General features: G+C 37.0%; 1 protein-coding gene across 2 annotated transcripts in view; it reads left to right on the top strand.

Annotated features, from left to right (window-relative positions):
* The window catches only part of tsnare1 (T-SNARE Domain Containing 1), a 103,881-nt gene that overhangs the window by 39,459 nt on the left and 41,163 nt on the right, over positions 1 to 23,259 (top strand). For both annotated transcript variants that reach the window (XM_043262106.1, XM_043262107.1), the window contains exons 5-8: positions 3,808 to 3,898; positions 4,109 to 4,183; positions 4,599 to 4,655; positions 8,910 to 9,068. In XM_043262106.1, coding sequence (XP_043118041.1) covers positions 3,808 to 3,898; positions 4,109 to 4,183; positions 4,599 to 4,655; positions 8,910 to 9,068 — 382 coding nt within the window. The remainder of the gene's footprint in view (positions 1 to 3,807; positions 3,899 to 4,108; positions 4,184 to 4,598; positions 4,656 to 8,909; positions 9,069 to 23,259) is intronic.

Raw genomic sequence — 23,259 nt, 5'->3', positions numbered from 1 at the left:
GATGTGCTGATCCCTGTTGAAATGCTTGGAGGGGTAAGGACAATTTATAATAAATAATAAAAACATCACATACACCTAGGATGCTTTAACGGTGAGTAAAACACAGGATAATTTGAATTTTTGGTTGAACAAATTCTTTATAGGGTTCTTCACTGGCATTAATGCAAAAATTCACATTAAGAAAAACTATTAATTGATTTTTTTTTGGAGAACCTGAATTTTTAGTTTTTTTAGCATTGCTTTGAAAAATATTTGGTGCCATTACAATCTCTTTCGCTGTCTTTTTGGTCATGGCCTCCTCATTTTCCATTTTCTCATATCACTCAACGATCTCCACCTCAGCTGTAGAAGTGGCCTAATCTATGCGTTCAGTTCTCCAGAGCTTCAGATTGAAGATGGCCAGTCATAGCAGAGGAAGATTCAGATTCTCCTCCGCCGACTCGACAGACACGAAACATGCTAAATGCGGACCATGACTAAACAGCGTTTGGGGAAATAAACTGCTGGGTTTTGAATATGTGGGATGAGTAATAACAGAACTTTTCCACTGCTGCGTGGCGACCCTTGAGATTGTGTAGGCCATATTGAGTTTCACATGTTACCGTTGAGGGAACACAGGAAGCTGTAATTGAGGGCGTATTGAAGGTGTTCAGTGGATCACAGTATGCAATATAATGAGGTTGAGTCATGGATGTTTCAAAGGGCTTTATTTGTACAACTGCCGTGACTAAACCAAGGCATTATTGTTGAGTTATAAAACGATTTATAGCAGTTACATTTTTATTTATTACAGACAGCAAAAAATGTCTCTCACCACAGGTTCATTTCCTGTTTTTTGTCCTAATGTGACTTTCTTCCCTCCTCCGACTGGTTTTAAATAGAATAAACTAAGTCTTCTGTGGCCTGGCCTTGTCCTTTTTTTCTTCTTTATTTTCCCCTTGTCTTTTCTGCCTGTTTCTTTGTTGAATATACTTCAGTTCTTACAGTCAACTGCATTTCACTGAGGACATTTATGTTCTGTTATCTCGGGCACCAGGTTAACTACAGCTAATGTGACATTGGCAATGGCATAACATGTATGCAAATGATTCCACGTTGACCTCTTGTCTATGCCTCAGACAGTGTTGGTGCATGCAATTCTTGTGATTTTCAAATTCAAAATTCTTAAAGGTATAGTTCACCAAAATCTGTCATTATTGACTCACCTTGTTATTCCAGATTTGAACAGAATTGTTTTCCATTTTCACATGCTTTCCCCCCCCCCATATAATTGCACTGATAAGTTTAACAATTTAAGTGAAGAAGAAAAATTACAAATGTATGCTTTAAGTCTTGCAATTCATTGTAATTGCATAAAACCTGTGCAGTATTCAGAATTTCCCATTTAGTATGTTTTACAGGTTTGGAATGATATGAGGTGAGAATATAAATTTTTATTTCGAGTGCACTGTCTGCTGAGTTTATAGAGAAATGATGACCTGTCAGAGACAGATATAAGCTATTAATTCACCATTCCTGGCAATGACCTAACTAGGCACTATCAACCGTGCCCTAAAACCTGACACCAACCTATATAGCAATGCCAGGAGGGGTCTTCAAATAAAAGTACTCGAGGGGAGGAAAATGTTTTTGATTTTTTACGTTTTAGCCATCATCGGAGCACATGTCTAGGCAGGAGAAACCATGCTCTCCCAAAAAATCTCAGCCAGCAATATTAAGTCCATGCATGCAGAACTGTAGAGGAGTGAGTCATTGCTCGTGTTCAGCCTTGAAATGGCCCGATCAGGTTTAAAAAAGTGCCCAAAGTCAAGCTTTATGGATGAACTGCTCAGCCACGTTCCCCTATTCTCTGGCGTGTGATTAGAACGTTCACTGTGGACCTCTGGCTTTTTTGTTCACACAGCACGACTGCTGCTGCCGCTATTGTTACAGGTGCTTTTCCGCTCGACTGGTCTCGTTTCTCTCTCGTGGACTGAGAACGACAGTGACATGCCCCCACCCATAACGAATGCACGAGAGATGTTTCTGCCTGACGCCTCTCTCCTCGTTTCCTTCCTCGCTTTTTAAATCAATATTTGAGTGGGAGGTGGGCCCCACGTTCGCCGCCACATATCTCTGGGGAGCAGGAGGCACTCTGGCCGGTGGTCTTGGTTTGGGTTTTAAAGGAAGGGATCAGACGGAGCAGGGCACAGACACTAAATCAATGGCCTTATCCAAACCCCTCGCTCCGCATGAGGAGAAAGCAGAATTTCTATCAGGAGATTATATTTGTTCACCAGCTTCTGACCCGTTGGCCCCTTTTTACCGTCTATCTTCCATCCAGCTCAGAACTGCAAATAATGTACAGTCAGGCTCAAGTTTTCAACGTCTTTCATTCTCTCACTTTTGCCTCCTTTCTGGTCTTTTTCAGGCCATGTTTCCTCCTTTTTCACCCCCATTCCAGAGATGGATTATGACATTGACGCACCCAGGGCATGGATGTCTCAGGGGCTCTTCACATAGGAAGCATTCTAGCGTTAAAAACGGCTAGATGGAGGAATACAAGTGAACCAAAGGCGCGTTTATGGGTGCATGAAATCCCATGCAACGTTTAGTTCACTCCTTAGATTGCTTTGATTGGTCAGTGGTTTAAAATAGACATTAATGGTGCAACATGTCACATTTTTGCAACTTGACTTTACTGTGCTATATGGCATAACATTTTGGCATATTTTAAAGGGTTAATCCCCCCCCAAAATGTAAATGCTGTCAAACAATTGGATATAAACCCAGAAGCTCCCAACTAAATTACACTGTCAAGGTCCAAAAAAGCATGAAAGACATTGTCAAAATAGTCCATCTGCCATCAGTGGTTCAATCTGTATTTTATGAAGCGACAAGAATACTTTTTGTATGCAAAGAAAACTAAAATTACAACATTTATTCAAAAATTCATCTCATCTCTGTCTCTCCGCATCAACGTAGTGCCATTTTGGATAGTAGCCGCTGAACGCAAAAAGCTTGTGATAGTCACAAGTCTCACAAATTTTCATCCAAAATCTCTTAAATGGTGTTCGGAGGATGAACAAAGCTTTTACTGGTTTGAAATGACATGGAGGTGATCAATGATCAATGACGAAATGTGAAAATCTTTTCTCGTCCAGTTATAAATTACTTTACATTTCAGGTAATTTATGTCTACTGTGAACTGCAATTCTGCATCCCATTTGCTATGTGGTTCGCAATTAATATCTAAACAACAACCCTGAAAATCTAGCCAATATGATCTGATTCTGTAACCCTCTTAGGGCCCCCTGTTGGTCTGGAGCCTTATGCAAATGCTTGTGGACTGGTCTCTTTCTTCCCTTTCCTTTATGCAATCATAAATATTGCCCTATATAAACCCAGTTTATGCAATCTTGATTTCATCTAGATGATGCATTCAGTACAGCAAACCTCTCATCACTGTGCTACCTTTCCTCCATTTGATTTGCCGTCTCTGTACACAACGTCTAATCCTTCCCTTTTCCTCTGGGGCGGCAGATTGACTCCTGCCTGGAGCCTAAAACCTTCCTGACATCATCTGAGCTCTGCAGTCATGACACACAGTTCCTCACTGCACAATGCTGTTCCTCTGTCGCACAGTCATTAATATTGATTTACTTAATTGGTTGAGCCTAATCCAACCAATAGTGCTGTAAACCTAGCCCAGCTTGGAGAGCATTGCACCTTGGGATAGTTGATGAATCGTTTTGAATCGTCTTCTGTGGTTTGTAAAGCATGATTACCTGTCTTTTCACCCCTCTCGTTCTCCCCCCTCTCTTTCAGACATTCCACACAGCAGCAAACCAATAAAGTCATAACAAGCACGAGCCAACTTGTTAAACAACTCACTGACATCATCAGCGGGTCTTCACGGGTAAAATAAATCTTCTCTGCATCTCTCATTTTTCTTTCTTTGCTGGAACAATCATCCTTATATGAGTATTGCCAGTGATTGCGGTTTATATCATGAAGCGTTTCCACTGGCATTTGTACTGACAAAAATAAAATCTTGTAAAGTCACTGTATGTGATGTTAAACGGAGCCAACGTTCATTTTAAAATCATGCTATTTTGTTTCCTCACAGCAAGACAGGCTTCGTCTGACAAGACTCAAGACAGAGCTATCAGATTCTGTGCAGCGTTATGGAGACCTGCAGAAGGTACACTGACCTTCTATTGTTTTCCCTTATACAATTGTCAATCTTGATATGAGAAATAGCTATTAAAATAATGGCAGTTAATTCTATTGTAAGCATAAAAGAAAATACTAAGTCTTATTGAATGGTTAACATTGCCCTTGCTTTGGTAATGTTTGTGAAACTTATTATAAAAAAATATTATTATTTCCTGCCAGGGAAATAACCCTATTGATTATGTGCTGTGCAGCTGCGTGTTGTAAGAAATTTTGCTTTAAAATAGTCCCCAGTCTCCTCGGCTATATGTGTGCAGCCCATTCATGCAGCAATAATGTAAACCAGTGAGAAAAGAATCCACTGAAATTCTCTTTAGCTCAGCTGCTGTCACACGTCTGGCTATATTTGCATATTAATGTAATTTTTTCCTGTTCTCTGACAGAAAATTGCAGATCGTTCAAGGGCCTTGCTTCCTCCTGCACAAAAGGACAGGAAACAGGTGAGTGGGCTTCAATATCTCAGTCCAGGGAAAGTCCACTTCTTTCTCTTTGTTCTTTCATGAGCTCTTTCGACATTCCTTTGACAGTAAGATAAAGAGTGTGACTGGTTGTGTCATTGCGTGTGGATTGAAAGCTCTTTGATGCTAGTCTTTTCTCACAACTTAATTTTGTATCAGGTCAGATATTGACTGTCAGAATTTTGTGACACTTATAAAACATCAGTCCTCATATGGAGTTTGATTGGAACCGCTACGCTTGATGTGCAGAACCTGCAGCCCAGGGAGACAGAAGGTGGTCAGAGATCAGGGCTGTAAGAAATATAGATCCACAAGAGGAGATAGATAATCGTCATGCAAGACACTTAAAAGAAAAACAATGAATTTCTTTCCAAAGAACTTTCTTCCTTCTTAGAAGTATTAAAGAATATCCTTTCAGATGTTTTCATCTAATGAAAGTGATAGGAAACTGTTCAGCAATGAAACAAAGTTGCTGACAGTGATTGGAAACTTACAAATAATACATTTGCGCGGAAAGAGTTAAAAGTGGTCCTTATGATTTATGTAGAGTAATCCAAGTCTTCTGAAGCCATTTTTCTTCAATTTAATATGGTGCCATTAGATGTGTCATGTCAAGATTAACGTCAGTGAGGATTGACAATCTCACATTGACACTGTGACACTTAATCTGACATGTTTAAATGAATACAATCACACATTTCTCATTTGACTTGTTTAATAAAGTACACAATCTTTTAACAATACTTTTATGGTGCTTTGGATTCCATTCACTTATATATGGAAGAAGTGAAGTAAGTGAATTTGTTTGGTTTTCTTTTCTTGTTCCAGAATGAAGTAAGTCATACAGGTCTGTAGTGATGTGAAAGTGGTAAAATTATGACAGTAATTTTTAAGTAAACTATTGCTTTAACCCCAGATTTCCCCAGAGCAAGTGATATCCTAAATTGCGTTTCAGTGCGAGAACAAAAAGAAAACATCTCATGAAAAAACAAGACGGCTTGAAAACGACCACAGATGACAGTCCTAGTGATGTTCACTCTCAATGGAGGAGTTTCAGTTGATGAAACACACTAAAGCTGACATCTCCATCACCACACCTTTTTTTCAGATTCCATCAAACTCCAATTTTCAGTTCATCTGAGTTGGCTCAAGGATGTGCTGAAAATTGAAAGTGCTGACTGAATGATAGGAATTGTGTTCAATATTACCTGCGGTACAACAGCAGCTCAGATTGGCTCAGCTGTTAGGTGACTCTAGCACATACATACTCGCTCCTGTCTTATAGTCTCAGGTCTGTTAAAATCCTCTCTTATTCTATTCCCTTCCCTCCTGTCGCTCTCTAGAGATGCTGCTTTTATGTGAGACTCTGTCACCTGCAGCGGTGTCTCTGATCTTCCGTCTCCTTCCACAATCCCCCTGGAAACACCCGACTAGAGCAATCAAACAGGATGTGTAGTTCTAATATGAACGCCAAGAACACATCCAAAACAAACAACATGTTGAGTTGTTAGTCAAGAGTAAGATGTTATTAAGGAGTTGTTTGATCGCCGGGTTCTGCCAGAGTCTATTTTTTTTCTGCCTAAGTTCAGAAGAGAACAGGGTTTGTTATCAGCACTGCCAATCTGTAAGATGATTCATGAATGTGACTCACTATTATAAATGGAAAAAATCACAGCGGTATAGACTTTTATTAAAGCACTCGTGAAAATCATATGTTTAAATGAATTTCTCAACATGAGGTGTAATTTCTTATAGGCTCGCTTCCCATTGGGTTGAATAAAAATAACAATACGCTGATTGTTATGAGAGTCTGTTTCTATAAAATAAGTGATTCATTTATGAATTTATTGGTTATGATGTTATCTTTCTTTCTTGCCCACATAGCACACGTACGTCTGTTAAAGATCTCTTGATCTGGAAAGCATCTGCTGTCTACAAACGTCTGGCAGAAAAAAAGTATGACTGCCAAACAAAAACTGTAAAATTGAAGTAAAATATTGTAATTAAAACAAAGAAAAATCTGTAATATTTATTTCTGTAAAATAATTGGTTTTTGCGCACTATTTATATACATATAGATGTTTTATTGTAATTTTCAGTTTTTCTTTAGCAGCCAGCCATTTGACCGTTTTTTTTAAATAATTTTTTCAAATGGTGCAAACATGTACGATGCAGACATACATAGAATTACACAGCAGAGATGAACTATAGCACTAATATAAGAAAAAACGAAAATGAATGCGTATACAGAATTAGAAATCTAGCACATTTAGTTGTTTAAATGAATGTACAGATGCGTTATTTACAAGTGTACCGTTTTTGTTGTTTACAAAATTAATGCTCTGTATAAATGTGTCAGTTAGATATTAACTTTTTAATTGTTCAGGCTTCGTGGCATCCCTCAGTATTGGTATGTATTTAAGTATTTAACACCAGTTTAGCACTAATTTAAGTCTGAAATTGTTACCGTGAGAGTCGCCACTTCTGCAGCAGCAAACCATATGCTATTAGCAAAGAAATGTAACTGTCTTTCTCACTTGTTTAACCTTTTGTTCTCCTGACAAAAGAAAAAAATGCTCCCGAGATCTATCATTTTAAGAGAAGAGAAAAATCAGGATGCTCTGTCTTTGGATTGATTGGCGGAGAAAATGGCTCCACTGATGTAAATAACTTGCTCTTTGCTATAATTAAACCATCGCTCAGCTTCAACAACTGCCGACATCTATTTAAACAAACTTTGTAAAAAATGTATTAAAGCGATATAAGTGCAAGTCTTCAAATCAGAGGTATATTACATAATAGCACTTATCCTCCAGAGAATTTAGATTACTGAGGCATTTCTGAATAAACGTCTTAAAGTGGGAATATCCCATCTTGAATGAGTCATGCTGATCCTTTTTACTTGGATCTTTTGACTACATAAGAGACCCCTCTCTATTGTGTTGAACACATCTTGTAACTCAAATATTGTGAGGAAATTCGAAGCTAATTTTATTGGTTTACTTTACTGCATGTCTAAATATAAAATAAGGTTTGAATAAGCATATTTTTTTAAATATGCATAATTTTTTGAAAGAATTTAATGATAATGGGCTTATTTTTAATGAGGCATAATTCATTCAAATTCAGTTAAATTTAGAATATAAGAAACTTTAGACTGAATTTCAGGGCAAATTATGCATCTGAGATACAGACAGAGATTAAAGGATAATTTATGTTGTACATCTTGTCAGTAGATGAGAAAACTCCAACTACAAGCCACTCTGTGACCTAATAGACAATGATATCCTCGGTGAGTGGGATGACAACAACCGCGCAAAGAAGATGATGTTCTCAGAGTGGCATTGTGCTGGGTCGAGATGTATTGGATGTGCTAATTCTGAGAGGGAAGAATACAATGAGTCATTCGACACATTGCAAAAAAATAATAGCACGCCTCGGGCCTTTATCGATGTCATGCATATGCAAGTTAAGAAATTAGCAGATCAATGTGGCTCTCTCTAAGTGACCAACTCCCACCTCTTCAACCTTCAGGCTGACAGAGAGTTCAACCTAAATGACTAACAAAGGCGGCAGGAGCTTACTTTGCGATTCTTTTGCTGCAGCATGAGGTGGCGAGTCATTATCATTGTATTATATTCTCCACAGCCGTGAAATGTCAGTGCTTTGTTATTATATAAGATGTTTACAAATGGTTCGCAAGGAAAGTTGTGTCACTTCTAATATAGAAGTTTCGCCAAAGTCAGGTCCTACGTCTGTAAGCATCCGCAATGCTCTGATCGTCTGATGATCTGAGCAGAGGCGGTTCTGGGGTCAGTGAGTATTCAGGGCATACGAAATGGAATCATCCTTTGATTAAATACCACTATGGTACACTTTAAAATGAATGTTATCATAACTGCAAGAAATCATTTTTAATGAAGTAGATAAACGTACGAAGGTCGACTGATCTTTCCAGAAAAGTTTGCTTCAGCTGGTAAACACCTTTACCATTTGAAAATTTCAGACATCTGCATGTAAAAACACAAACACGACCGAGAGCTGCTTTATAGAAGAAATTATTAGAAGTTGATATTGAAAGTGGAATTGACAGTTTTTTTTATATTTGCCAAAGCTATTAAAGCAGCTTTACGTGTACGTGCATGTGTGCGCATCTTGTCTGTTGATTATTATGAGCACTTTGTGTACTCTTAAAGGGTTGAAGAAAATTATTTATATTTGTGTGTTTGCGGATAGAGCCTACAGACTCCTTTCAGTGAACTGGTTGAAGAGGGGCCGTTGTTCGGAGCAGAGGAGCAGAGCATTGAGGGTGACGGTCAAGCATTCCTATCAGAGATCAGTGAAGAAGATGTGGAGATCCTGAGGCAGAGAGAAGAGGCACTACTGCAGATTGAGGTAGGAGCTCTTTAGCCACACCCACTGAAGAGCTAGCTGCATTAACATGCAAAATACCATATAAACTGTAATGTTTTGAGATATTTTTTTATAATTTAAAAGAACTAAAACGTTTAGATTTTTGTCATATATCCATACAATCATCAGTGCCCTGCACTGTCCTTTCATTCCAGATTTTACACACACTTGAAAAGAACAAACATTATCGTTGGAAAGAACACCGTTGCATCACTTACATTTCCATACAAATAGAACCCTCAGGTCTGCATTCTTTCTGTACTCGCCATCATCTTTAGCAACTGTCTGCTTTACCAAAGCTTTCGGGGCAATTTTCCTGAGACTCAATAGTTCGGTTTATTCTGCTGTCTAGTCACAAGCACACAAGCAGAAGGCTTTTCATACGCCACTGAAAAACAGCATCACATTTCTCCACTGAAGTATGTCTCGACTGTAGCAAAACAGCTGTTTTCCTCCAGATGTGCATTTGCACAGATGTGAACTTGCGATGATGGGGTCGTTCTGTTGTTCTTTGACATCCGTTTGGGCCAATTTCAAAGCCGTTTGTTTTGGACGTGCACCGTGTGCTGGTTGTCTTTGATGCAGGGTGTTCAAAGACAAATATTAAAATGAAATAAATGTCAGCCCGTCGTGATTATCGACAAGGCTAGAGGGAAAGCGAATCGCGCAGATGGCGCATCAAACAAATGGCTCTTTCTTGTTTGAAAAGCATGGAGTTGAGAAACGAGAGGGGCCGCACGTCCTAATGACCGATGACAACCTCGAGAAAGCCTTGAAATGAAGACATATGGCTTCTCCCTCCTGAAGACCTGTCTGAAGTTCATAGACACTCACTTGCTAACCCAACTACCGCATCTGGCTAACAGACAGGCATCAAACAATCCCACGTCTAGAAGCCCTCTTAATAAATTCCCATTCATCACACGGACAAAACCTGAAAGGCTCAAACAAAACCGACAGCTTAGTTTAGTCACAGAGAAAATGGAGGTTTTTTCAGGTGATCAGAAGGTTGATGAGGATGAGTCGTTGCTCTGAGAGCTCTGACGCAGGTTCTGGAGATGTCTCTGGCCTCGAGCCCAACCGAGCTGATCATATCTGACAATGTGCTTTTCCTGTGTAGCATCTTGCCGCCTTCCCAGCCCCCCAAACCTCCAGCCTGCCCCACACCGCCTCCTCACGCAACTCTGCTCAAGTGAATCACCAGCATTTGCAACCCTACTCTCTCTCTCTTTCATCCATCTCTCTCTCTCCCGTTCACTGTTAGATGGGTTCCCGAGGGAAATGGAGAAGATGGAATGTCTGTTATCCGTGTAAAGTACAATCAGGCCCCCCCTCATTCTCTCGCTCTCTCTCCAAAAGCTGATCTGTCCTCCTGAGTAGTTCACATTTACTCTGGCGGCTTGTGCGTTCAGGCGAACCCTTCTTTGGAGAACCGTGCAAAGGGACGGACACGCACGCACACACAAGGCCGATAGAGGATGTGTGTGTGTGTGTGGGGGGGTGTTATTCCACATGCCGTTATGGATTCTCCATCTTGATTTTCTATGAAGCGACCCACAAGGGTAATGAACTGTACCTCTGGGATGACTAATTAGATTTGGATTCACCCTATATTACAGCGAAGCGACGGACACATTTGAAGGGAGGAGCCAGGCTCCGCCCTCCACCGTTTATGACATCAACCCCAGACGTACCTCGCTGACACTTTGGCACCGACCATCATTTCATCAAAATGAATTCGTAAAAAAAAAAAAGGAAAACATAGGGCACGACAAAGGACAACTTTCAAGGGGAATCTGAATGCAACACCTGGCCCATAAAGGAGAAAAAATACAGACACGTGTCTCCCCTGCAAATGTGTCCAGTGCATCCCTTTTGCCCTTCAGTGAGAAATGGAAGTTAGTGGAGCTACAGTAAATGATGTAAATGGCAGACAAGCACTGCTGTAATCTGCTCGTGAATCTCTAGTCTAGTAAAACGCTTAACTTTAGATGGAAAAGCGTCTACTTATAAAATTCCTTGTGCATTTTACTAGGGACCAAATCTTTATTGCAGAAAAGAGAGTTTTTTAAGTTGTTTCTCCCACACAGCAATGAGATTGAATTGAGTGCAAAGTCTCCTGCTTCTCTGATGTTTCCTCTCAGAAAACGCCTTTATAATCTCTTTTTTTCCCCCAAATGTGTGTTTTTTAGAGTTTCCAAAGGGACAGCGGAGGTTTTGTTTTTGACTTTAGTGAGGTGCTGTTCATTTCTCTTGGAGGCGTTTTGCTCTTGCAGTTTTTTTTTTCAAGCAGTGCTGTTTCTAATACTACTTTATATGAACAATTTTAAGTTTTAATCTAATGTTCTAATAAAATTCTAATATACTTCACAAATGTAGTTAAATATTTGGATTTCCAACCTAAAGTATTTATACCAGTATTAGAATAGAAAATCACATGTATATAAGATTGTGGTCATAATTCCAAATTCATTTGTAACCAAACCAAATTCTTTTATTATGCTTTTTAAAACGGGTAAAAGCACCATATGTTTTCTTTATGAGCACAATGCATTGTATCTAAGTGTCTGGTCATGTAACTGTATCCACAGTATGTATGAGCACATCATTTTATCATGTGTTGCTGTACTTTGTTTTTGTGCCTTGTACACGGAAGTTGTTATTATGGTGGCCAGTACATTGCATGCTTATCTACTTTGATGCATCAAGGCAAAGACGTTGTTATTCTTAACAAACAACCTGACCCTTGAGAGAACAACGGCTCTGTGGGGGTGCTCTCTCCCTCTCATTCTTGTTCTTTCTTGCTCTCTTTCCCCCTCTTGCTTGTCTGTTAACACATAGCTGACCGAAACCCTTACAGCGCATTTCCACATTAAGAACAGGTAAACCAGCAAAAAAAAAAAACTAATTTGAGTCCCAAACAAATGTCTCTTTTCTTTTCAGAGAATCAAAAACTGTTAGAGCTGTTACTGAATCAATCAGACTCGCTTACTGAACTGCTAGTCATTAATTTGGTCATGTCCGACTGCCGAAACAACATACATAATGCAAATTGCCTAATCAGTCTAAAACATGGAAAATCATTTACAAATACTCTGTAAAGCAAGGATATTTCACTGCATAGTAACTTCTAAACAGCATTTTACTTACTTGAGTATACTTGAGTATGCTGATAATGTGCCGTTATTTCAGGAGCTCTGGTTTCGTGACACTGATACTTTTTTAATTTATGAAACAATTTTTAAATTTGTAATATCTGGGAAGCGATAACACTTTAGTTCAAAGTATGCTCATTTTCTATAATACAGTTCTACATTATGCTAAAATGTTACTTTAATGTCATTTTAGTTCGAGCAAATGGACTAAAATGAATGATAGATGACAAAATGAGAGTAAATGTAAAGGATAGATTTTTTTTTTCAGTCGTCACACACTAAAAAGCTTTTACGACCAAACTAAGAGGCTCTTTCTGGTTTTACATTTGCTGTATTGATTTGTTTTTCTGAAAGTAATTTCTATCCTATTTTAAACATTAATATCTGTCTTGCTTTCTTTAGTGTTTGCCATTGGCTTTATTGTGCATCCCTGTGCTACGCCTCTGATTATTTTTTGTTGTTGTTTTTGTGTCACAATCAATAGCAAGTGCCGTTGAGCAACTCATATTCCAGTCCTCATCTAAAGCATGACATACACAACACTCCCCCGACCATCTCCTTTTTTTCCCCTCTGTGGATAAGATGCACACACGCACACTTTGTGCCCTAAGACTGTGCGCTTTGAGTTTTGAGGTCCTTGGGCTGTGACGGAAAGGAAACATTTGATTTTACATTATAAACCGTTTATTCAGCAAGGGCAAAAAAGAGACGTTTCACGCTTAAGCCCTCAGCAGGCTGCGCACGGAAATGTCATCATTTTTTTGGGGCTGTAAGCGTGCGCGTAAATCTGCTTAACAGTTTTTCTGCTGTGGCACTGACACCGCGTCCTGTTGCCCGTTGCCTTTGGGCTGGGGGGGGTGCGTGTGGGGTGGGGGTGATGTGGGGAGAATCTCATATCAGCGTTAAACACATTTATCTAGGAGAGTGAGAGAAATAGAGAGACAGAGAGAAAAGAGAGGCAGGGGAGAAGGGTGGTGGCTAGGATTCTGGGAGGAGGATGGAAGACAGCATTAGGAGTGAAAAAGCAAAGTCTTCCACAGTTCAGTACTGCAGAGGTTTTTAACCTTTACAGGCCTAGAGATCCTCCAACCACACTCTCCGCCAACCCGGTGACCTCCAGTAGAAAAGATAGATTTTCTCGGAAACCCTTTGTAAAATAATCAAATATTACCATTCTTTAGTGATTAACCGAACATTTAAAGCCAACTTGACACCCCACTGAAAGCTTTTTTTTGTTGTTGTTGCATTTAATGAGATTACAAGTTGTATTAAATATGGGTTTATATGAAACAGGATATTCAAGGCAGCACTTCAGTGTATTCGTAGGAAACTAGTTGAAATTTTACCCGTTATTTGTGTGTGAGAAAGAGAGAGTTTTTTAGTAAGTGTGTGTGTAAATCATTAACACTATTTGTAAACTACACTATTTTATCTAAATAAAGTATTATATTATATAAAGTAAATAAAGTAAAATATTTAAATGTTTTAGTGGTAAAATATAATAAAATATAAATAAAAACATATACATAATAATAATAATAATAGTAATAATAGTCTTTTTATTATTATTATAGTAACATTTATTTATTAATAGTTTTAGTAGTGGTGATACCTATTTTTTAAAGAACCGGAAAAGAACTTTTAACTAGTTGCTTATTAGCGTGCATATTACTAGCAATTTTTAGTATTATTAGGCATATATTAATGCCTTATTCTGCATGAGCATATAACCTGACCTAAACTAACTTTTATTAGGGAAAAAAAGGTGATCTCAGTATGTTAATGAGAATGTGTGTTCCCTAATCTAAAATGTTAGTAGTAAAATACTTACTATAGCTTTATTGCTATACATGTTATTTTCATACTACATAAAAAAATAATAACAACAAAAATACTTTGCGACATTAAAACATTATCTACAAGTTAATTATTATTTTGCATTACTCCATTTTAAAATACATAGAAAAAGATTCTTTTGTTTAAACAGGAGTTGTGTATCAGATGACAGACCTCCACGCAGAATCTTCACGGACTTCCAGGCAGAAAACCCTGACACTGAAGCACAAAATCTAGAATAGCCGTGTCTGGATAGTTTTTTTTTTTTTTTCCGTTAAGCCCAAATCATTTTAAACTAAGACTCGCACTGATTGTTTTCACAGACATCTGGATTTTTAGAGGCCTTCTGCCGGAGCATTGTCATTTAAGACCACTTTTTGTGGTCCAACTGCGCAAGCCCCACCTGTTCCTTGAATCCTTTGAGCTGCGGCAATCAAGCAATAAATAAGCTGCCAATTTGAATGCACTGAGGCTGTTAGACTGGCAAAGATCAAAGCCTTCTGTGTTAGCACAGCAAATACAGCATAGAGCCGAGCACCTCCCCTCCCTAAAACAAAACCTACACACCGAGCATAATTAGCCAGCATCTCCCCAGGCACTAGCTTAGCTGGCGCACTCTTCTCCACCACTGTCAGAGCTGAGATGACGGGCATCAGTACAGCTATCGCAAACACAATATGCTCTTTTATTTTCTTGTTTGCAGAAATCAGCCATTTTATGCGCAGTCCCTTGGCATCGTTCTGGAGATTGCTTTATGATTCTGCTTTCTTGGTGAAAGCGGCCTTACGTAAGTCTAATTATGCCCCTCAGGACCACGCAGGCCACTCAAGAAGGCTGAAAAACATTTAAACGAAGAAAGAAGAGGTGCGCAATACAAAGATAAGACTATCACTCGGAGCGATAGCTCACCCAGAAATTAAAATTCTGTCATTATTTTTTCATTCTCGTGTCCTTTCAAACCTCTGTTGTTTTGTTTCAGTCAAAAAAAAATTGTTTTTAAAAGATTATTACACAGCTTTTGTGATAAAAAGACAAGCTTTCAATCTCAACAGGGTTAAAATAATAGCATAATAGCTACTATAATATGTATTTTAATGTATTATTACAATAGAAGTAGTAGAAGCTGTAGTAAAGCAGTATACATTTTTTTAATATGCGTATTCTTATTACTCTTGTTGTTGTAATTATTTGTATTTGTATTATTATAAAAGAGTAGTATCACACACACACACACACACATACATATATATATATATATATATATATATATATATATATATATATATATATATATATATATATATATATATATATATATATATTAAAATGTCAATAATTGAAATAAAATTGCATGTTATTTTTATTTAGTACTGTCCAAAAATAAGCAATTTCACATAACAGAAGCTTACTCGACAAGACAAAATAATAATACAATGATAATACTTTTTTTTTTTTTATAAAAATGACCCCAAAAGTTTTTATTAATGACCCCATTTTTTTAGTTCAAAAGTTTATTAATACTATGTATCACTATGTATTATTTTCCTGGACAATGATAGTTGTTCATAAGCCCATTGTTTCTCCTGAGCAGTTCCTGATGTTCTTCAGAGGTTTTCCAGCATCTTCTGCAAATGTGAACCCTTTCAAAAAGTGACTGGTTAATTTTAAAATCAATAATTTCACACTGAAGACAAATAATAAAAAAAAAATTCTGGTGCTCGAAAAGTCCAGACAATGCATTCAGCTGGGGAATGTAAGAAAAAACATTATCCCTTATATATTTTTTTCAGTTATTCACATTTTATAAGGAGTGCGTAAACTAATGAGCACAACTGCATATAGCTTTTAAGATACTCTCAAAGAAACTCTCAAGCTTAAAACACAAAACTAAAGTCCACATACCATATAATAACATAACAGCATATTTGGATATGAATATGAGGGAGAATAGTATAAATAATGATGGGACTGGATTTTAATTTTGGGGCGGACTGTCATTTACGAAAAGGTCAGGTAGCAGTAACTTTTTTTTAAAATAATTTTTCCATATTATGTAAGATTTCGGCGTGCTTAGAGCATGTACTGTGCTTTAAAGGGCAAAAGTTACACTATTCACACTGCACTTGTATTTCATAGCTTCAGTGAAGTGTGTAGTGTTACTTAAGAGTGAAATTTAGGGCACTTATGGGTCACACACACACACACACAAAAAAAGGACATTTTAGCAACTTGACACTGAGCACAAGCTTGAGTTTGACTGACGTTTCAATCTGTCTGAGTATAGTTCTGCTAATACCTCTGTTTTCTGATCAGAGGCTGATGAAAGGCCCGTTTATCCAACTGCCTTGTATTGAGGAGAAACGTTAATGACATGGTTTATCTGTCTTGGCTTTTTGAATATTAGAGACTGTAAAAAGTACTGTAGATTTGATTTTCATTTACTGTATATAAATGATTAGGTTTAAATGGCTGCTGAAAATTAGCATTATCACAATAGGAATAAATTACATTTTAAAACATATAAAAAAAAAGCAGAAATATAGAAAGAAATAGCAGAAATAGAAAGCAGATATTTTGAATTGCTGTAATATATCGTTGTAGTATATTGACAATATTGCAGTTTTATTGCTGTTTTACTCTACGCCAAAAATAAATGCAGTCTGTAATAATTTATTTCATTTTATTTTACTTAATTTTATTTGATTTATAAACCAGGTTCCCCATTTCGACAGTTTAGTCTAGAGCAAAATTCAGGAAAAAAGAGAGCAGCATGGCAGTAAATGGTGATGCAGCCACTGTGGCATTCACACGGGGTTGGTCTCAGACTTTGAGTGAGAGATAGACTGGCATTTTGGAAAGGTAGAACAGCTGTAGGCTCCGTTTGGGTGGCGGGCTTCTGAGGAGACGTACAGCAGGGGTGGATGGATGGATGACTAGAGTAACGACAAGTGCTTCAAGCAAATGATGACTAACACACTTGCAGCATATGCATTTCATATAGAATTTAAATAGTGCATTGATGTGACAGTGAAGTAAGCGGTGCACTTGAGAAAGCCATTCAACACAGCAAAGCCTGTATCATACAATAAAACGACACAAAGTAGTCACGGAGCAAATAGCATTGCTTAGAATTTCGAAGTTATTTAGTTTGAATGATAGCTACATTTATTTGAATTACCAGACCGTTGCTCTGCTGTGTAAAGAAATGTTCTCTTCCCCGGCTGTCTACTGTTAAAGTTACGGTGAAAACTGGTAGATGTTATTTTTGGTAATTCTTTGTAATACAGTGGCATTTCTTTCTGCGGGGGGTCTTTTTGCCGTGCCAGTAGCACCGACTCAATTCGGTACCTTCTGAAAGCTTTCAGAAGCTCCAGCGTATCTTCGTGTTTCTATTTAAAAAGCAAAGGTTTATATTTCCAATGTTTTGCAGGATTGTGCTTTGTGCATTGAAGCCCGAGTCTGAAACTCGATTAAAAACTTTTTTTTTTCACACATCTCCTTTTCGGAGCAATTTTTATTTAGTTATAAAATATTTAATTCTACATTACAAAGTTTCCAAAGCTATAAAATGAAAACTAAAATTCAAATGCTTCTCATTCACTAAATAGTTTACATATGTGTTACAACAGATTTTGATTAAAATAAAAGATTTTTTGGGTTTTGTGAGTTGTTCAACTCTTCACTTATGGCACACATACTGTGTCCAGCATAATAGACTGGTCAATTTTCCTCCTGTATGAGATAGAGAATGCAGTCACCATGAAGAATTGTCTGTCTTACAGGGCATGTTGTCTTTTTATATGCTGTGTTGTAGATATGACAGTACCTGTGATGATTTATGATACAGCTATAATCTGATATTCCACTGCTTCACCTCATTTATGTGTATCACCCACGCATGAGCTTCCCTTATAGGCCAAACTCATAAGAAAAGTCATTTTTACCCTTTACCGCTTTTTTCCTTTTTTATCTATCTATCTATCTATCTATCTATCTATCTATCTATCTATCTATCTATCTATCTATCTATCTATCTATCTATCTATCTATCTATCTATCTATCTATCTATCCATCCGCTATTGCCAGGTAGTACTTGGTTAGATAGTAATTTAAACTAGATAGAGTCTAAATAGAGACTGTGTGGGACCAGTCTGTACATAAATAATCATACTATGTGTGTGCATAAATGTATATATTTCAATACGGCTGTGATGTTTCGGAGGTGCAGAGTGAAAGTTGCCTTTTTAGAGTATGTTGTCCTTTGAAACTGTTTTTATCCTTTTTTCACTACAGGTGCTCTCACTCACTTATTTCTGATGGTCAGAGCTCTCAGAGCTGATTGTCTAGCAGTGTGAGCGAACGCTCTTTTTCGCAAGCTATTATGAAGCTATCAGCCACCAACTGACTGTTCGAGGTTTCTTTTTTTCTCATTCTATCATACGCAGTTCACGCTATACTTTCTAACCCTCTCTTGGAGTTACACACGCCCAGCTGGCAGCTTCTAAATATGGAGATTTCAGGTTGTTAGCCCCAGGGGAGCTTTGATACATGCTGCGTTTAGTTCAGGACTTGAAATCAGAAACACAGAGGGTAGTCATATCATATTATCTTCACCTAGCGTAACACGTCAGCTTCATCCAGGGCACATTTCAGCTCTTATAAATGCATAAAAATGCTGCATTGTTGCTTGACCAAGCTCCGTGTATTGTGATATTTACTGCAGTGAGGTTATCACCTCTATATAAGGAACCCTGATTTCACCTCAAGCTATTTTATTTCAAGTGTTGTCCTTTTTTTCAGACTTACGGAATGTGGTTCATTCTTATTTCCTTGAAATCAGTAAACCATTCAGAAATATAGATTGCAAGAAAAAAGGTTATTCTTTAAGGAAGAATACAAATGTGTGTAATACATACATATACTGTATACACACACACACACACACACACATATATACATACATATATATATATATATATATGTGTGTGTGTGTGTGTGTGTGTGTGTGTGTGTGTCTTTAAATTTCCATTTATTAATAGTAGTAGTATTTACATTACGATATATACTATTAAGTGTGGAGAACCACTGGTTTGTTTCAAGACTTCAGATCCTAATAGCCATTTTGAACCTGTGCCCAGTCATTTTGTTGGGCCTTTCACTTTAGATCATCACCTTTTATCAATGACACTGCCAGGATTGCACAGGGTGTACAAAAACTCGGACCGAAGCCAGCATATTCTTTATTAAGAGACATTCATTTTGTTCAGAGCTGCCTCATTGTGTTAGCTTAAGCAGTAATAGTGTAGTTTCAATTTAAGGAGTCATTTAGCTGATGTGCTTATCCAAAAATACTAAAAATACACTTATTATTGGACAATCCCCCTGGAGCAACCTGGGGTTAAGTGCCTTGCCTTTTGATTACCAGCTCTGAGCTTTAACCACTGAAGCCCAGTTTTATATTTTAAAGGTAATGCGTGTCACTTTGTTTCGCTGTCGAGATATTTTCTCCTTATTTTTGCTAGCACTTTGTCCAAGCTTAATAAATAGAGGAAACTAAAAGTAGAAAAAAACATGATACTTTTTTCCCCCTTACAGTGTATGCACTGTCACAGTATTCAGTGTTATTGTAGTATGATTCATATACTACTATAGTGTTTAATATTGTTTAAAGATTAGTACTATTTTAAACTGCCCTAGTTGCCAAGTTGACATGTATTCTTTAGTTTCTTTCTTTCTATTTTACATTTAACATTTGTGCTGTGCAGAAAATCTGCACAGTCAGAGAAAAATTGCCAGTCTTTTAGTAGTAACCGGTTGTAAATTATCGGCAAATCTTAAAATGTTTTTTTTTTTACTCAAAAATGTTGAAATCAAATAGGTTACAAAAAATAAATACATATACTAAGGTACAAATATACTTACATATAAGTTTTTTTCTATCAGGAACAGCACAAGTGTTACAAGGTGGGGAAAAGCAAGGCCACAAATTTCACAAATTATACATTTTTTGGGAAATAATTTTGCCCTATGTGAGGACAACGCTCAGTTTTAGTCCAAAGTGATAACATTAGCCAGCATTTTCAGGGAAAAGAAAATTGCACACGTTATGTTTTTCATATTTTTGTTTTATTTTATTTCAGATTTAATTTAATTCCTGAAAACGATTCATAATAGTTTTGTACTTTGTTAGATTATTCACACATCCATTCATCACCTGTCTATTTTAAAGTGAACACGGACCACAAATAATTTCTCAATTCACTGGGAAACCTCAGCAGCCCTACAGTATATAATCAATAACTACAACCCTCCTATCTGCCTTTTTTCTCACACAAAACTCTCTCTGAGCTTTCCTCAGTGTTTTTTTTTGTCTCAGGTAGGCCGTCTGACGGCTTGCAGTCGCTCCCCATTCGCTCCTATCAGTCTGTGCTCCTGCGAAACCTCTTGGCTCGTTGCGTTCACAGAAGTGTCAGTCATCTACTGTTTGGGAGAGTGTATTTTTTCCATGACATCCACAGCCTTATCAGTCCACACATTTAATTGCGTGTCTGCGGCGGTTGCTGTCAGGAAACAGTATGTGTGTGTTTTTGGTGCAGCGCAGACCCGTGTGTCAGATGCAACAGATGTCTGACATTTTATATCTAATGAAACAATGGCAGACCCTTTGAATCCTATCGGACCCGTGTTTGTACGCTTTCCCCCTATATCTTGTCCTCTATCTTTCTTTTTCTAAATAAAAACAGAATGATGTTTGACATGAGCGACTTAATCGCAGTGCTAGGAGAAGGAGCATCGATTCGATCCACATGACACTTGGACTGTCGTTTTCTGTTCAACATTAGGGTTAGGTTTAGGAATGGAAACTCAGGCATATTTCTTGTTCATCAGAATATAATAATGGAATTATTCAGTACTGATGAAATCTAGTTTATGTTTTGAACATGGTAAATATAGTACATACATATACGGTACATACATAATACATACACATATAATAAAAAAATATATTATATATAAAAGTTGTGTGTGTTTTCAGGAATCAAATTCAGCAAGGTCACATTAAATGAATTAGAAATGACAGTTATGATCATATAAAATAAATGTAAAATAAATGTTCTTTTGAATCTTCAAAAAAAAAAAAATTAATATGTAATTAAATTTGTATTAAAAAGTATATTGAATATTAAGCTGCATGTATGTTTTTAACATGGTTAATAATAATAATAATAATAATAATAAAATATTAATATTAATAAAAACATAATATTAAAACATAAAAATATCAACACCACACCTTTTTTTTTGCAGTTGTGATATAATTCAGTATTGTGTGCAGGATCATATAATTTAATTCCTTTAAAATAACTTTAGATATTAAAGAAATATTTTTAGACTTTCTTTTTTTATTTAGTGACCAAACAATTATCCATTATTATTATTATTATTATTATTATTATTATTATTATTACGATTTCCATAGAGTGGAGAGAAAAACAACATACTATCAAAGTCAAAGTTGCCAACATTTTTTTTCAAAATATATATTATTTCATGTTCAACAAAAGAAAGATACTAGTACAGATTTAGAACAATTTGAGGGTGAATAAATGATTACAATATAATTTATTTCTTTAAAGTACACAAAGAAGACGAAGAAAGGGAAAGAATTGTCTGCAGACAAAAATTCTCACTTGTCATAATTGTCACAGTTTTGGTATTCTTCTGATCTATCTCTATGAATGATCCAGACAGGAAAGTTACAGCTGTAGAACTTCCAACTGTTTCATTGGTTCATGTTACCCAAAGCACTCAACCGCTCAAAGTGACCCGTCTGAAGCTTTCTCCACTGCACGCAGTCTCAGGAGATTGCAAGACCATGGGTCTTCATGAAAGAGTAACATAAAGACGAGCGGTGGGTATTGGGTCATAAAGGAACTCGTGTGCTTATTATAACCTTTATAAATGATGTAAAGAGGCACACCTCAGCCCCCAGGGCTACCCAGACTCCCCCTGGGCAGAAGGACACAAAGTGCTCTCAAAATCAATACATCACTTTCTGACTCTTTATACAGTATATAAAGACTCAAACATACTCATGTTAACGTACTGAATGAATTCAAGGTTTATTTAACGTTTTGCCTATTTGTTTATTGCTTTCGGTGGGTCTCAAATTAACAGACACTTAAATGTTTTTAGTCAGTAATGTTTTCCGTGTTTTTTAATTCAGAAATGATTGAGTAAAAGTTATGGTATGGAAAAGTCATTAATGTTCTTTTGAAAAGAATGGTTTCTAAAAAATAGTAAGCAGCATAACTGTTTTTTTTTCTTTTCTTTTTTTTTTTGATTGATAATAATATGAAAGAAAAGCTTCTTGAGCACCAAATCAGCATATTAGAATTATTTCTGAATCTTTTTTTTTTTTATAACGATATTTATAGTTTTTTTGTCAAATACACACAACCTTAGACAGCATTAAAAAATCAAAAGCAACAACAAAATCCAAACCCAATGTGTTATTTTGCATACAAAATATATATATTTATATAAAGATACTTTGGCCGCTACATGAAATATTTTCATAATACTCACTTTAGCGCATGTCTCACCAGGCAGGTGTCATTACTTTATGTTTGATAGATAATACAGCAAATTATTTGTCTAAAAGTTTATTCAAACTGTAAAGTTTGTTTAGGTCATTTAAGTAATTTCTTCATATTTCGTCAGACTTTTTGTCCCCAGCCTTCCTTCAGTGTGTTGAGTAGTGTTTGCCGGGTATGACTTGTGCTTTGATTTATTCTGAATTAAGTGCCTGTTAGCTACAAACCCAATTCTCAAAGGGGTTGCGGCTCCACGGAGAAGTGTTTACTAAAGCAGCCATTCTAAACATTACAGTAAATGAACTTTTGATTGCTCTAACTACATGTGTATTTTTTCTTCGCCATCCTTTAAATTTCTCCCATCCAATCAAGCGTAATGACACTCCATATCCTGTCGTTTCTACGCACTGAATTTAAATTGCGCGAATGCCTTGGTGGGAAAAATAAATATGTTGCTCTGTGATGGTGCCGACGGTCAGAGAGAGAAAATGCAGAAACTCTTTAGTAATGTGTGATTTGCTAGGGGCCATTTTGGCTCTGGCCAAACGGTTCGTGCCAAGAGCCAGGATGGCTGCCAGTTTCCC

The sequence above is a fragment of the Puntigrus tetrazona genome, chromosome 16, assembly GCF_018831695.1.
Source record: "Puntigrus tetrazona isolate hp1 chromosome 16, ASM1883169v1, whole genome shotgun sequence".
Classification (NCBI taxonomy): Eukaryota; Metazoa; Chordata; class Actinopteri; order Cypriniformes; family Cyprinidae; genus Puntigrus; species Puntigrus tetrazona.
Note: the sequence above shows the minus strand (reverse complement) of the source record. Positions and strands in the feature narration are given on the sequence as shown.